General features: G+C 58.7%; 1 protein-coding gene across 4 annotated transcripts in view; it reads right to left on the bottom strand.

Annotated features, from left to right (window-relative positions):
* Positions 1-296: 296 nt before the first annotated feature.
* Positions 297-15269, bottom strand: part of AP2A2 (adaptor related protein complex 2 subunit alpha 2) — a 67072-nt gene continuing 52099 nt past the window's right edge. For all 4 annotated transcript variants that reach the window (XM_055580495.1, XM_055580496.1, XM_055580493.1 and 1 more), the window contains exons 9-22: positions 15060-15228; positions 13907-14044; positions 12859-13041; positions 12239-12336; positions 11644-11875; positions 10896-11069; positions 6471-6631; positions 5044-5126; positions 3537-3626; positions 2631-2754; positions 1845-1961; positions 1690-1759; positions 1415-1549; positions 297-694 (exon numbers count right to left, since the gene is read on the bottom strand). In XM_055580495.1, coding sequence (XP_055436470.1) covers positions 617-694; positions 1415-1549; positions 1690-1759; positions 1845-1961; positions 2631-2754; positions 3537-3626; positions 5044-5126; positions 6471-6631; positions 10896-11069; positions 11644-11875; positions 12239-12336; positions 12859-13041; positions 13907-14044; positions 15060-15228 — 1852 coding nt within the window. In that variant the 3' untranslated portion in view covers positions 297-616. The remainder of the gene's footprint in view (positions 695-1414; positions 1550-1689; positions 1760-1844; positions 1962-2630; positions 2755-3536; positions 3627-5043; positions 5127-6470; positions 6632-10895; positions 11070-11643; positions 11876-12238; positions 12337-12858; positions 13042-13906; positions 14045-15059; positions 15229-15269) is intronic.

Here is a 15269-nt window from a genome sequence, read left to right as displayed (position 1 = left end):
ACCTTCCAGGGCCACCAGGGACCCTCCTCCCCCTGTGCACACTCAGGACAAGTTTTCCCTGACAGTCACTGAGAACACAACCCCGTCTAACTTGTAGATGCAGAACTCGGCCTCCACAGGCCCCCAGACCCCTAGCACATACACCCACAGCTGTGGCAGCCTCCCCATCAGCCATCCAAGCAGTCGAGATGATGATGTCCTGCAGACAGAACACCGCCTCTCCTCTAAGGGCATCAGAGATGAACTACCAATAAGAGACACGGCACCCTGAGAGAATTTCAAAAAAAACTTTCCACTTTCATTTGAACTTCTAATTTCCCTTTAATGTGCAGACTTAACCACAGAACCGTCTTGATTTCTGTAAGAGTTGATCCCGGGAGCCATGCCCTTCTTCCTGACTCGGCAGGCTGGCTGGGTCCAGGCTGAGCCTCCTCTTTCTCAAGGGCACACAGGCTCCGAATCCATCCCCAGGAGGGACGAGGCCGAGGGGCGGGGCTGGGAGGCACTGGGGGCTGCAATGCCGGGCAGGGCATGGACCTGCAGCTCAGCAACAAAGACAGCGGTGGAGACGAGGAGAGATGCACAGACGGGAGCCTGACGCTCCGCCCTTGCTGCTTTAAAACTGTTCTGACAGCAATTCACACAACCTCTGAGAGACAGTCTCCCTGCTCGTCCGCAGTGTCAGTCGGTACATCTGGAACAGAGAACACAGCAGGTAGTGGTGGGGCAGGGGCGCTCCGGGCAGCAGACCACTTTAGGGCCAGGCCCTGACCAGCAGCCCCCAAAGGCCCTACTCAGCCCTTCCCTGAAGGCACCCAGTTTGACAGACTCAAGCATCAAAGGCACTTTCAGCTAAAATAAAAGCTTGACATAACAAGCACTCGTGTACATGGGGACCAACTGGAGCCTTCAGGCACAGCTGCTGGGCATCAGGACCACACTGCGGCGGGGCAGCAACGCTGACGGTGCCTGGATGCCGTGAGCCTGCCAGCCCACCCGGGTGGTACCCACGAGAAAGAAGCCATGTGCACACAAAGGACCCCGACGTTTGCAGCAGCCCCATGTCCACGGACAGGCATGCTGGACAAGTCAACAGTGCCCCTCCCCACAGGGAGAGACACACATTCCACAGGGCCCCCCACGGACACGGCAGCAACAAGCGCCTGCCGAAGCGGGGGCCCCACGCCGCAGAGCGCGGCCTTCCGGGGAGGCCAGGGCTGACGAGGGTGCCCAGGAACTTCGTGGGGCGATGGGAGTGTCACGTGCACCGTGGGCGGCGGTGGTGGTGACGCAGGTGTACACCTCTGTGTAGCGCACCAGACGACCACCCCTGGGACCTGCCTATCTCCCTGTGCATGAACTCCACTGCAGTAAACACCATTCAAACGTGTTCAGCGATGTCACAGGGCTGCACCTGGGCCTGCAGGTTGGGCTCCAGACGCAGCAGGCACCCAATCTGGGCGGTCCTGGTGTGTATGATGCCCGCACCCACAAAGTTCGCAGGATTAGGGTCGACTTCCTCCAGGAGCGCAGAGCCAAAGCCGATAATCTGGGAAGAAAGGGGAGAAACAGGAGCCCATGGCACCGGCGCCAGCAGAGGGGAGCATCCTCCAAGAGGAGCACACACCAGTCTCCTCAGAGGGCCAGGCCACGTCCCGACCCTGGGAACGTCCATCGCCAGACAGGTACCTTGGCCTTGGTGACCTCTGTGTCCATCGGGTGCTTGGCCTTGAAGATGCTCTGCACCTCCTGCTGGGGGCTGTGGAGACAGAGCAGCCACTCTGTCAGCTGGCTGCAGCCCAGGCCCCGCCCACCTGTCCACCTACAGACAAGCTGCCACTCACTTGCTCAGCTGCTTCCAGCGCTGGAAGAAATCCTGAGAAGCCATTTCCGTGGGCTGGAAAAACTTGTTGAGTGTGATTGGCAGCTTCACAGACACATTCTGAAAGGTTCCCCCGTACCTGTGAGCAACACAGAGGCCCACTGGGAGGAGTCCACAATGCGCAGAAAACCCGAGACTCGGCCAGGACAAGGTCCTGAGTGCGAGACCCCTGGAGCACAGAAGGGCGGCCCGGGGCCCCAAGAAGACTGTCCATCTCCAGCACACAGTCATCGAGAGCCGAGGACGCTGGGAAACGCACCCTCAGCCAACGCTGCCAGATTGGTCACAACGACCAGGGACAGTTGCCACCTCTTCTCGTTCCCCAGCAGTCCAAGTCAGTTTAAACTGTGTGGGTAGTTCCTTTTTTCCATAAAATGACTAAAGAAAAGAGTGCCTACAGAATGAAGCAAAATTCTGCACATCTATCTCCCTAGATTTTACATGGTACACTGTCTTCAGGTCTCTATGTAGTTCATGTTTCAGAGCGTGCTTTTCCAAAATTTAACGTTACAAATACCCAACAGGGTAGCCTGGTCACTCACTCTACTGGTCACTGAAAAACAGCAGGAACGAGCAAAGCAGCAACACAAACATGCCACAAAGGCAGTCTGTGTGTGGGGCATGTGACACAGAGCACGCACCCAGGGAGGACCCTCACCGGCACTCCTGCGCAGCCGGCCTCCGGGCAGCAGGCCCCCGCCACGGCACTGACAGCTAGAGCCACGCACTGTCCTGGCCTGACACCCACCTGAACTGGATGTTGAGGACCGGCGCCTCCGTGAAGTCCGACACACACTCGATGTTGACCGCCTGCTGCACCTGTGCGCCCCCATCCACGGTTGGGTCCACGGGCTTGGTCTGCAGGCTCAGACGTGCGGGAGTCAAGGAGGCCGAGGGAATGAGGGCAATGCAGCTGAGCCCCGCGGCCGGAGGGGCACCAGGAGGGGCTCAGCAGGACAGAGCACTCATCCTGCCCGCAGACAACACCTGCACGCTGTCTTTAACGGCTAGCCACAAACACTGAGCATCAACAGTTTACGTTTGAAAGGTGTTTATCTTAAAAATAGATCTTAGGAGGAGAAGGGCACAACAGAAGATGAGATGGTTGGATGGCATCACCAACTCAATTGACATGAGTTTGAACAAGCTCTGGGAGTTGGTGGTGTACCTGGAAGCCTGGCGTGCTACACTCCACGGGGTCGTAGAGAGTCAGACACAACTGAACTCACTGAAAAACAGATTTGGTCTGAGGTGAGGAGGTTCCTGCTTCACACAGTTTCTCCAAAGAAGCTGGCGTCCTTGGCGGTCAAGTTTGGCCGCCCGCCCCTCACTATCTGGGAGTCCATCCTCCCAGACAGACCCCTACATGGCGAGGCTGACGGACGGGAGGCGCTCATGCCCAGCCCTGCTGTCCGCCAGGGCTGTCTGCGGCTGCAGCGGGTCCCAGTGCCCCAGCCCTGGCTCTGCCTGGGGACTCCTCTAGGGACGGGAGGCTGGAGCACGCCTGCAGGCAGTTCTCAGGGTTAGGCACATGCAGCCTGAGAGCAGTCAGAGACCCTGAAGCTGCAGGACCAGCCCCGGGAGCGTCCGTCCTCCCAGTCCATCCTCCCACCCACTCTGCCTGTGGCCCGAGGGGCAACAGGACCAAGGATATTGGCCTGGAGGTCGTCCGAACAGATAAGTGTCGGAGTAAAATTCAGGAACTGTGTGGAGGTCTTGTTACCATAAAATATGAACATCCGACCTGGAAGGAAGCAGAGCAGCTTGTTCACAGGGCACATCGCAGCCCCTGAGCTGCAGGGGGAGAGCAGAGCCCCCGCCTCACCCCGTCCCACCCCGAGCCCTCGGCCACAGCGTGGGGAGCCCTGTGCCATCAGAGCAGAAGACGCACGCAGGCCCCCGTGAACGTCTGCGCCCGTGGAGTCCAGGGTGGACCGTGACCTCACACCTCCTAGAGCACACGCAGGTGTGCATGGCTCCCCACGGTGTAAGGAACACCGAGCGCCTGGCTGACCCCACGGCAGCCCGGAGTTCACGCCTAAGCTCAACGCGAAGTTCTGAGTTTCAGTGAGAAGGGTCGGGGTCCCCGTGGGGCAGACACACCGCCTCCTCCCTGCTTACCCCCCACTCGCTTCAGGACAGGCTGCACGAGGGTACGGGGAGGGGCGTCCCAACAGTCAGCGTGCGTGATTTTGGGGGGGATATGGGGGGAGCAAAAACAGCTTTTTTAACAAGGGTGGCAAAATATACATACCCTGCAATTTACCATCTAACCGTTTCCAGGCGCACAGCTTGGGACACTAGAACATTCCCCTGGCTGTGTTACCTTCCCCACCATCATCCCCAGAAATCTTCATCTTCCCAAACGGACACGCCATCCCCACTGGACACTCACTCCCCTCCCCACACGGCCTCAGCCCCCAGCCCCCAGTCTACTTCCTGTGTCTATGGATGAGACCCCTCCAGGGACCTCCTCTGGGGGAAGTCAGACAGCATCCGTCCTTCTGTGCCTGGATTATTTCTCTGAGCATCGCGTCCTCAGGGGTCATCCACGCTGCAGCCTGTGTCAGGGTTTCCTTCCCCTTTAAGGCTGAGCAACACCCGTGGTGGGTTTATCCCACGTTCGGTGCATGCACTCATCGGGGTGGGCACTGGGGCTGTCTCCACCTTTTGGCGACTGTGCGTGATGCTGCTGCGAATGTGGGTGTGCAAGTGTCTGCTCAGCCCTGCTTTCTTGTCACATCTTTTGGGTAAACACCCAGAAGTGGAAAGGCTAGGTCATGTACACGGTGATCCTACTTTTAATCTTGTAAGAAACCTCCTCTGTTTCCGCAACAGCCGCCCCACTGACAGGCCCACCAACAGCGCACGGGGCTCCGGTCCCTCCTGTCCGCCGGCGCTGGCTCCGCGCTCACAGCCAGCCACTGCGGGTGTGAACACACCTCAGTGTGGCCTCACCGCACCCCAGGTTGTTAGTGATGCAGGCGCCTTGTCTAGCGCTTCTGGACACCTGAATGTCTTCCTCAAAGAAATGTCTATTCAAGATTTTTGTCCATTTTTTCACCTGGGTTCTTTCCCTGTTTTTGATTTGGAGTCCTTTATATATTCTGGAAACTAGACCCTTAAAAGAGATGTTTTCATTAAAGAAGTAAAATGCATACCTAAATTCTGCCGAAACTCAGACTTCAGTCCGATCTGAAGCAGCTGGTTTTCAAACAACACACCGTTATTTTTACAGACAAACCTAGGGACAAGGGACAGCGTGTGAGTCACTCAAAGTCACCCACTGAAAATACCAAGATAAGTTCTGAAAAGGGGTTTAAGGAACACGAAGGCTGGAAACCTTCTCTGGGACAGAACAAGAAAAGCAGGCGACATTCCAACGAGCACTGCTGCAAGCAGCCCCGCAGACAGGAGGTGAGTCGAGCGGGGCCCACGGGCGGGTCAGCCTGCTTTCCGTGACAGTGCTGCTCACCTGCCCGGGGCTCCCCACTGACACAGGCACCCCGCACACACACACCCGCGCCCGCCCGGCCCCTGGTGCCGGGAAAGCTGGACAGCTCCGTGGAAGACAATGAAACCAGAACACCTTCTCACACCACACGCAAAAATGAACTCAAAGCGGATGAAAGACCTAAACGTGAGACCTGAGACCACTAAACTCCTACGAGAGAACACGGGCAGAGCGCACTTTCACATAAATCACAGGAGCTTTTCCCTGGATCAGCTTGGGGCAAAGGAAACAAATGCAAAAACAAATGGGATCTAATTAAAAGCTTTCACACAGTAGAGAACCATCAGCAAAACCCACTGAACGGGAGAAAACATCTGCAAATGGCAGAACCAGCGCAGGGTTAACCTCCAACCATACAGACAGCTCATGCAGCTCAATTCAAAGCAACCAAGCCACCCAATTAAAAAACGGGCAGAAGACCTGAACAGACACTTTTCCAAAGAAGACATACAGATGGCCACAGGCAGGTGAAAAGATGGTCAACATCACTAACCATCACGGAGATGGGGGGTGCCCACCTTTCATCCAGACGTAAGATTCAAGAGACAGAGGCACAAAGAGCAAGCCGAGAAGGGACAGGACCCACCAAGCACCGGAGGCAGGGAGGAAGGGAGGCCTCAGGGAACCCAGCGAAGGCAAGCCCATGCAGCACTCCACCAGCCCACAGCAGGGACGCCGACGTGGGACACCGGTCACACAGGTGACGAGTGGAGAGCGGACAGAGGCAGCGCAGGAAGGGCCTGTGGGGTCTGTTGGCACAGATCCCACAGGACAAAGCAGCGACTGAAAAGCACTTCTTAAACATCAGCTAGGCCCCAGGAGGGCAGCCATGGGCATGACTGGAGGACCAGGAGCACAGTGCAGAGGATGGGGTGAGCTACAGCGAGAGCCCTGGGGCGGCCCGCTCCTTCGCCCGCCTGGAGTCCCAGCTTCCTCCGTAACTGGAGACAGGGAGTCCAGGGCACAGGCCCAGCAGGGTGAGAGGCTGCGGGGATGGACGCCGGCTGCCGCCTGCCGCCTGGTGGGACACACTCGGGAGAGAGGGAGGCCCCCTCGGGACGGGAGGCAGACTACCTGGCAAAGTTGTCCTCGGAGCCGGGAGCCAGGGGCGCAGCCGCAGAGGGCGAGTCTGAGAAGACATCCACGAGCAGCCCGCCGGAAGAGGGTGGGGGGCCTGCGGGGACAGGGGGTGCAGCCCCCAGACCCAGGAGGTCTGCCGACGGAGACGGCGTGGACTGGAAAACAGGGGAAGAGGTCAGTGCAGAAGCTGCCGGGCGTGACTTCACGCAACACAAGTGCCTGCGCCCTCGCCGCCCACAGCGCCAAAAAGCAACGTCTGGGTTTAGGAACACAGCTGTGCACGCTACTGTCGAGCATCTAAGAGAGTCTTAAGAGGCGAAATGACTAAGCAGGAACCACATTAGCACGCACCCTCAAACGCCTCTAAGTCCTATTGTGTTACAGAGAAAAAGTAGATAAAAGTTCTGCAGAATAGGTTTCTTTTTAACTGCTTTGTTGTTTTGGCTTTTTACGTTTTGACACGAGGCAGAAGACAAAGAAAAAAGTCCTTCCAATGCCCCTCTCAGACCACAGGAGACACAGTGTGCAGCTCATCACAGTCACTCACGTGTCCCCTCGCCCGCTGCACAGGGGTGGCACTGCCCCCGCCCGGGCACACAAGTTCCAGAAGCCCGCAGGGTTCTTATGATCCTGAGGATCATGTCGAAGCAAGAACCCAGCCTGTGAGAACTCATTTGGACCCTCCTGCGGGCCAGCGTCCACTTACAACACCCGAGTCCCTCCCGGAGTCACTGCGTGCCTGCAGTGAGCACCACGCTGGTTCTGGAGCACTCATCTTTCCGAGAGCCACTCCTCCTCTCTCCAGCACACGGACGCACCCAACCCAGGCAACAGCCCGCCTGCCCTCAGGTTATGCTGAGGACTCACACATGGGGACCATTTGCAGGTGTTCAGTCACTCAGTCGTGTCCGACTCTGTAAGACCGCACGGGCTGCAGCACGTCAGGCCTCCCTGTCCATCACCAACTCCCAGAGTTCACTCAAACTCATGTCCATGGAGTCGGTGATGCCATCCAACCATCTCATCCTGTCATCCCCCTTCTCCTTCTGCCTTCAATCTTTCCCAGCATCAGGGTCTTTTCAAATGAGTGAATTCTTCACATCAGGTAGCCAAAGTATTAGAGCTTCCGTGTCAGCATCAGTCCTTCCAATGAATATTCAGGACTGATTTCCTTTAGAATGGACTGGTTTGATCTCCTTGCAGTCCAAGGGATTCTCAAGAGTCTTCTCCAGCATCCCAGTTCAAAAGCATCAATTCTTCGAAGCTCAGCCTCCTTTCTTTATGGTCCAACTCTCACATCTGTACAGGACTACTGGGAAAACCACAGCCTTGACTGTAGGGAACCTTGTTGGCTGATGTCTGTGTTTAATACACTGTCTAGGTTTGTCACAGCTTTTCTTCCAAGGAACAAGTGTCTTAATTTCATGGCTGCAGTCACCATCCGCAGTGATGTGAGAGCCCAAGAAAATAAAATCTGTCAGTGCTTCGAATTTTTCCCCTTCTACTTGCCAAGAAGTGATGGGACCAGAGAATCCCATCAACAGAGGAACTTGCCAGGCAATAGTCCAAAGGGTCACAGAGCTGGACACAACTGAAGCAACTCAGCACACACACAGGATGGGACCAGACGGCACCTCGTTTTTGAATGTTGAGCTTTAAGCCAGCATTTTCCACCCTCCTCTTTAACCCTCATCAAGAGGCTTGCTCTTTAGTTCCTCTTCCCTTTCTGCCATTAGAGTGGTATCATCTGCTTATCTGAGGTTGTTGATATTTCTCCAAGCAATCTTGATTCCAGTTTGTGATTCAACCAGCCCAGCATTTCACATGATGTACTCTGCAGAGAAGTTAAATAAGCAAGGTGACAATATATAGCCTTTCCCAATTTGGAACCACTTCGTTGTTCCATGTCCAGTTCTAACTACTGCTTCTTGACCTGTATACAGGTTTCTCGGAAGACAGGGAAGGTGGTCTGGTCGTCCCATCTCCTTAGGAAATCTTCCCGTTTGTTGTGATCCACACAGAAGCTTAGTGTGGTCAATGGTGCAGCAATAGATGCTTCTCTGGAATTCCCTTGCTTTCTCCGTGACCAAATGTTGGCAATTTGATCTCTGGTTCCTCTGCCTTTTCTAAATCCATTTATATATCTCAAAGTCCTCGGTTCACATTCTGCTGAAGCCAAGCTTGAAGAATTTTGAGCATTACCTTGCTAGCATGTGAAATGACAATTGTGAGGCAGTTTGAACATTCTTTAGCATAGACCTTCTTAGGGACTGGAATAAAAACTCACCTTTTCCAGTCCTATGGCCACTGCTGAATTTTCCAAACTTGCTGGCATACTGAGTGCAGCACATTAACAGCATCATCTTTCAGGATTCAAAACAGCTCAGCTGGAACTCCATGACCTCCACTAGCTTTGTTCACAGAAACGCTTCCTGAAGCCCACTTGACTTCACACCCCAGGATGTCCAGCTCTAGGTGACATCCTGGATGAAACCACGACCTCAGCACAAGTTACTACTTATCTCCCTTTAACACCTGGAGCACTGCACTGCATTTCTTAAACAACTACCTGTGTAGGCAGATGATCTCACGTATGGATTCCACATGAAGACAAGGAAGCGTCACAGAACACACGTGTGCAGAGAGACCGTGGGTCTGGGAGGCCTGAGGACTCACGGGCGGCAGTGCACTAAGGCCCAGCCACGGTAGGAAGCGGGCTGGTGGGCAGGGTGGCGCCAGATGCAGAACAGGCCAGGCTGGAATCCCCAGGAGAAGGGAGGGCCCAGAGGGCCGGTGGGGAAGGATCAGCAGAAGCTTCGGTGCGGCTGGGGAGTCTGGGGGACAAGTCACAGGCATCCCCGCCCACCAGCCAGGTTGCTGTGGTTGCTGGGAGCCTGCCCACCAGCTCAGGGGCTGCTCCCGGGGGCCCTGAGCCCCTGTGGACCCCGCCACCTGCTGCAAGACGTGTACCACTGGTTCCTGAAGAACAGTTCAAATGCTTTCTAAGGTACAAAAGCCCTTTTGTCCCACTAAGTCAAATGTGAACACACAAAAGCTAGGTGGTTCCTTGAGGAGATCCCCCAGGATGCCAGCTCCCTCCCCAGACCCCCTGCAGGGCCTCCACCTGGCAACACTGGAGTCACTCCCTACACCACCTGGCCCTCTTTTGAGGACGCGGGGAGACCCTCCCCAAGGAGTTGGCCTGGTGCACAGTCTCCACAGGTTACACCTGCTCAAAGTGCTGCAGCCCATGGGGTGGGGGCAGCTCTAGGCTCCCCTGCCAGCCCAAAGCCCAGGGGACAGGCAGCCTGCAGACACCTCCACAGATGCATAGACAAGCATCCTGGAGCCACAGGAGCCGAGGCCCCTGGACAGTCCCAAACAAAACCACCTCCAGGGGGGACGTGCAACCCTAAGCAAAAGGGATTCCAGCCGATGCTACACGGAAGTGAAAGGCATAACAGGTTCCCCAATAAAACCCTGATATCTCAGCGCCACTTCAAGGCGGAGCCTCTCCTCTGAGTTTGGAGGCAGAAGCCCTAGGACGAGACTCCCACGCAGGAGGGACCCCAGCCCTTCTCTGCCCTCCTGCCTCACCTCCCCTGCCCCCATCAGACCACCTGAGCCCTAGGGACACAGGAACTCTGTCCCCAGCACCACCCTGGGCGCCTCTGCAGAGCCGGCGCCAGGCCTTGGGTGGGAGGTCCTGACTGTGACGGGCCCCAAGCCCAGGGCCAGGCGTGAGCACAGGCTTCACAGTGGGCCCGGGGTCAGGCGAGTGCCCCTACACGTAGAGCGCCAGGGCTCACACACAAGCATCCCGGCGCCACACATAAACAAACCACCCTGGCCCCAGGCTGTCCACGCACGAGCACACGGCACCTCTACCTCGGGCACATCCTCACTGGGGCTGCCGGACAGTGTGAGCAGCTGGCCATATCACCGGAGCAGCATCCAGGGTGGAGCCTACTCTTCAGGCTGCCTCCCGATGCAGCAGCCACAAAGCCCGCGGTGGTTGGGAGCCCACCCCCCACAGCGGGGACAAGAGAGGAAACACAACTCTGAAAACGGCGTCTTCCTCAACAGACATCAGAGGGCATATTCTCAGGGCACTTGTATGAACAGGGAGCTCACTCTAACCCGCTCACTACTGGACCCCAGGAGGTGGAGGCCCTGGAAACCAGCCCGGGGTGGGAGGAGAGGCCCCCATGCAGCCGTCACGCAAGAATGACCACATTTTCCAAATCCAAAGCCAAGAGGAGACGTAGGAGCTGACTGTGAACCCCAGATGACCGTCTGACAGTCTAACGACAGATACTGCATCTGGGTCAGCCCACCCAGGACACCATCCGGGGTCCTGAACCGCGGGCACCAGGCGCCCCGGAGCTTGTGCAGGCGGGGCCCTCGGGAGGGACCCACCACGGCGCTAGTGCTGGCCGGGGCGGGCTCGGGGCCCCCGTTGACATCGGCGCTCCTCTCCCGCTTGGCCTCTTCCAGGTCGGTCACGGTGCTTGGACCCTTCTTCTTCTTGAGCTTGGCCAGGATGGAGGACTCACGCTCTGGAAAGGGGGGCATCTCCTCCAGGACAGTTGCCTGGTGGGAAAGGAGCTGAGGTCAGCAGGGCACAAAGCCCCACAGCCTCCAGCCCCCACCCAGGGCAGCCCGGGGATGGGGGTGGGGGGTGGGGGGACAGGGGGGAACGAAGCAGGGACAGCAGGGACCAGGTGGCCCAGGGATGGGGTGGAATTGGGGGAACGGTGGGGACGGGGGGACGGGGGAGGACGGGGTGATGGCGGGGACCAGGCAGCCCAGGAATGAGGGGGAATGGGGGAGATGGGGGGATGGGGGGGACAGGGCGGCCCGGGGATGGAGGGATGGGGGGGATGGGGGGGAAGGGGGGATGGGAGGACGGGGGGGACAGGGCAGCCCGGGGATGGGGGGATGGGGATGACAGGGGGGGATGGGGGGACGGGGGGATGGGGGGATGGGGGGGACGGGGATGGGGGGACAGGGGAGACAGGGCGCCCCGGGGATGGGGGGATGGGGATGACAGGTGGGGATGGGGGGATGGGGATGACGGGGGGATGGGGATGGGGGGGACAGGGTGGCCGGGGATGGGGATGACAGGGGGGGATGGGGATGGGGGGGGGGAACGCGGGGGTCGCACCAGGATATCGGTGCTGGCAACAGTGCTGAGCCGCAGGTACTCGACTGCACGCTGCTGCAGCTCCACGTCGGCATTCTTCAGCTGGCTGTCACTGCGCAGCACGTCCTGGATGGTGCCCTTCACCTCCGGGAAGAGGTTCACGAACTTGATGTAGGTGGACAAGAGAAGCGCCCTAGTGGGCACGCTGCACAGGTGGAACTTGGAGTGCAGAAGGTGGAACTGGGTCAGGGGGCTGCAGGGTAGAGGGGACACACGGGGCAGCGTTACCTCTCGTCTCGCCATGCACCGCACCCGCCCTGCCTGAGCCCCAGGGATGGGTGAGCAGGGAGCAATGAGGAGCCCCACCCTTGCCAGGACCTGCACGTTTCCAGCTCCAGGCCGAGTACAGGCTCCCCCGAAACAGCGTCGGCCACTAGCCACACCTCCTTTCCCCCAGAATCCCCACGTTCTGCACAGTCATCCTGAACAGACGTGCCCTCACTCTGGGCTGTCCCAGGACTTCAAGACGTCAGCTGGCCTCAATCACGCCTCAGGTGAGAGCTCGGGGCACAGGACCAGCACCTGGACACAGGGCTCTGGCCCCCGGGCGACTCACCTGGACCTTGGGTCTCCTGCTATCAAGTTCCCGAACTCCCCAAGGATGTAGCCACCAACTTTGACCAGGTTCTCGTGGCAGGCCGGGGCCTGCAGAGCCTGTGGAGGAGCACGCCATGAACCCAGTGCCCCAGAGCTCATGCACAGGTAGACGCGGCATGGGCTCGGCCTCCAGAAAAAGCGGCTGAGCTGCGTGAGGAACCATGAGTGCAGCCCAGGGGCCTTCCCAGGGAGCCGGCGCTGCACATGGCCACAGTCCCCAGAACCTCCTGAGCCATCTGCCCCGCTTCCAACCACACTGCCCACCCCGTCCCCCACTCCTGGTCACTTCAGCAGAGGGGTCAGTAGCAGGGGAGCCCCGGGGACAGGTCCATGGTCGATCCCACCCCTTCAACAAGAGCTGCTCCCAAAAATTACGGTTCAGACCCTGGACGGGGGCGGGGGCACATGGAGGCCAGTGGGAGCCCCCTGCACTGGGCAGCTTGCTTAGGTAGCCTCTGGCCGACCAAGAGCACCTCACCCGGGGCAGCCGTGTGAAAATCAGGGAGACACGGCACTGAGACATGCGTGGAGGTGGACGCGGGCCCAGAGCTGGCAGGGAAGCAGGGAGGGCCGGCACACCTCGAACACCGTCTTGGCGGCATAACCCTGCACGTCGTCCCGGTTGATGACGATCTGTATGACGCGGTACCACACCTCTTCACTCACGTAGTCGCCGGCAATGCGGATCAGGTTCAGGATGGTGTCCACGTACCACGTGTAGTCCACGGCGTACTTCTCTGCCAGAATGGCCACCTTCAGCACCTGCAGGGCACGGCCGCCCAGGAAGGGACTCAGGAGGGTCTGAAGCCGCAGCAGAGCGCCCCCAGCTGCTCAAAGGAATCTCGAAAGTTTAAGGTTCCAGGACAGATGCGGAAGGACACGCAAAGTAGAAGTGAACCAGTGAGACACAGTGGACCCCGCCCACCCCCTCCGCACTCAGCCGCCCAGGAAGCCACGCCCACGCCCAGGAAGCCCTGCGCTCATGGCCTCCTGCTCCAACCAGCCCTTCTCACTTGCTCCCTATTCTCTGCTGCCCGGGGGATGCCTGCTCCGGGCTGTGGGAAGCAGGCCCCTCGCCTATGCAGGCACAGCCTCCACTTGCATAGAGCCGCCCTGGGCAGCATGGACAGTGGACCCAGAGCCCAGCCCTCTGGCGGGGGTGGCCCTCATGCCCACCTTGCCCCTGGCCTGACCTCCCAACCACACCCCAGAGCCTGCTGTGCGCCTTCTCTGGCCTCCACATCGACCCTCTATAACAAGCCCAGAGGCCATCCTGGAGCACCCGCCTTGTCAATGCCCTTGGCATCAAGTCCTCCAAGCCCAGAGCTGCCCCTAAAGCTGGACACTGGAGGCCCCTCACTGCCATGCTGGCCCGAGTGCCTGCATGCCCCAACCTGCTCCCTTGGTGCTGAGCCCCCTGCTTCCGGGGCCTCTGCAGGGGAGGTGGAGAGTTAGGATCAGGGCCTCCACAGAGTGACTCCAAAAAACTGGAGCTCTACTGAAAACGCTGATAAAAATGCTGAACAAAGCACAGAACTCTCATCCCGCCAGTAACAGACCCCGTGAAGAAGCGCTTCAGCCCAGATGCAACCGCGGAGGCCCTGACGACAGAGGCAGCAAGACTCACAATCTCTTCTCGGATGGAGTAATCCGCGGTCTCCAGGTAGCTCAGCATCTCGGCCACGATCTGCTGTGCGTTGCTGCGGTCGCACATGGCGTAGAGGAGGTCCACAGCCCGCTGCCGCACACTCACGTCCCGCTCCGTCTGGGGTGAGCACAGGAGCAGCAGCATGAGGGGTGCTGGGCGGGTATGGGGGGGCTCCCTCTGTCCCAGTGCCCCCCTCGGAGCTCGCCCCCCTCACCATCCAAGTCCAGTGTCCTGTGGAGCCCTAACCCCACACGCTAACCACTGCCCTGGTTCCTGCTCTGACAGGCCGGCTCATGTTCTGTCCCAGGAGGGGGGGCGGGGACGGGTCAAAGGCCACCCACTGTGTGGTCACAGACTGGCCCCTTCTGCATCACCGGGGAGCCCGTCACCGTGCCGACTCCTGGCCCCACCCAGGACCCTGAGAAGCGAGGGTGCAGCCGCTCCACAGCGCTGGACAGCGGGAGAGGCGCTGCCGAGAGCCGCCACGGCCCGCACGGGCGTCTTTCTGATCCAGGCAGTGACTGCAAGAGACGCCACAACCACCCAGGCAGAATTCAAAACGCCAGAAAGCAAATTCCAAACCTTTGTAAGCCCTCACGTTCAAAACTCACACCAAAAATGTCTATTAAGTACACGTAAACCCAAAGGAACAGGGTGAGCCCTGTTCCCGGCTCTAGCGCAGGACCCAGGCGGCAGCTGCGAGCTCCCCGCCTGCCTTCGGTTTCCTAACGTGCACGACCAGCTGTGTCTGACCCTGAGGAACAAACCCTCCTGAAGCAGAAGATCCTGCTCTGGAATTTTAATTCCCTGGGAAAGCAAATATTCTTTTGCAAAGAGTGAGTTTTCTTGCAGACATGGACAAAATATCTTATCTTTCCACCAAAAAGAACAGTTTCACCAACCTCAGCTTTTCTTTCTTTTTTTGGTTTGAACCGACCTCAACTTTTATTGCAGGTCTGCTCACGTGCCAGACCCACGGGAGCTGCCCATGGGCACAGCATCTCAGGGCAGAGCGCAGAACCACCCAGGGACCCACGCACCCGAGCAGACCACCCCGGGGCCGAGCATGTAGGACCCCAGAACCCACCAGTAGCTCCCACCCAGCCTGAGACACGGGACAGAGTGCGCTTGCCTTCAGGGCGTTGATGACCGTCTCGATGTGCGTCTTCACGGCCTCGTGGGAGAACTCGGAGCTGGCCAGCGTGCACATGCTCTCCAGGGCCAGGTAGCGCAGGTTGGTCTCCCGGTGCTGCAGGAACTGGCCCAGCTGGTTACAGGCCCGGACCAGCAGGTTCGGCTCGCTGCACAGACGGGAGAGACAGGTGGGCAGGGGTCCCCGCTT

The sequence above is a fragment of the Bubalus kerabau genome, chromosome 5 (genome assembly GCF_029407905.1).
Source record: "Bubalus kerabau isolate K-KA32 ecotype Philippines breed swamp buffalo chromosome 5, PCC_UOA_SB_1v2, whole genome shotgun sequence".
Classification (NCBI taxonomy): Eukaryota; Metazoa; Chordata; class Mammalia; order Artiodactyla; family Bovidae; genus Bubalus; species Bubalus kerabau.
This window is presented reverse-complemented; position numbering and strand designations above follow the sequence as displayed.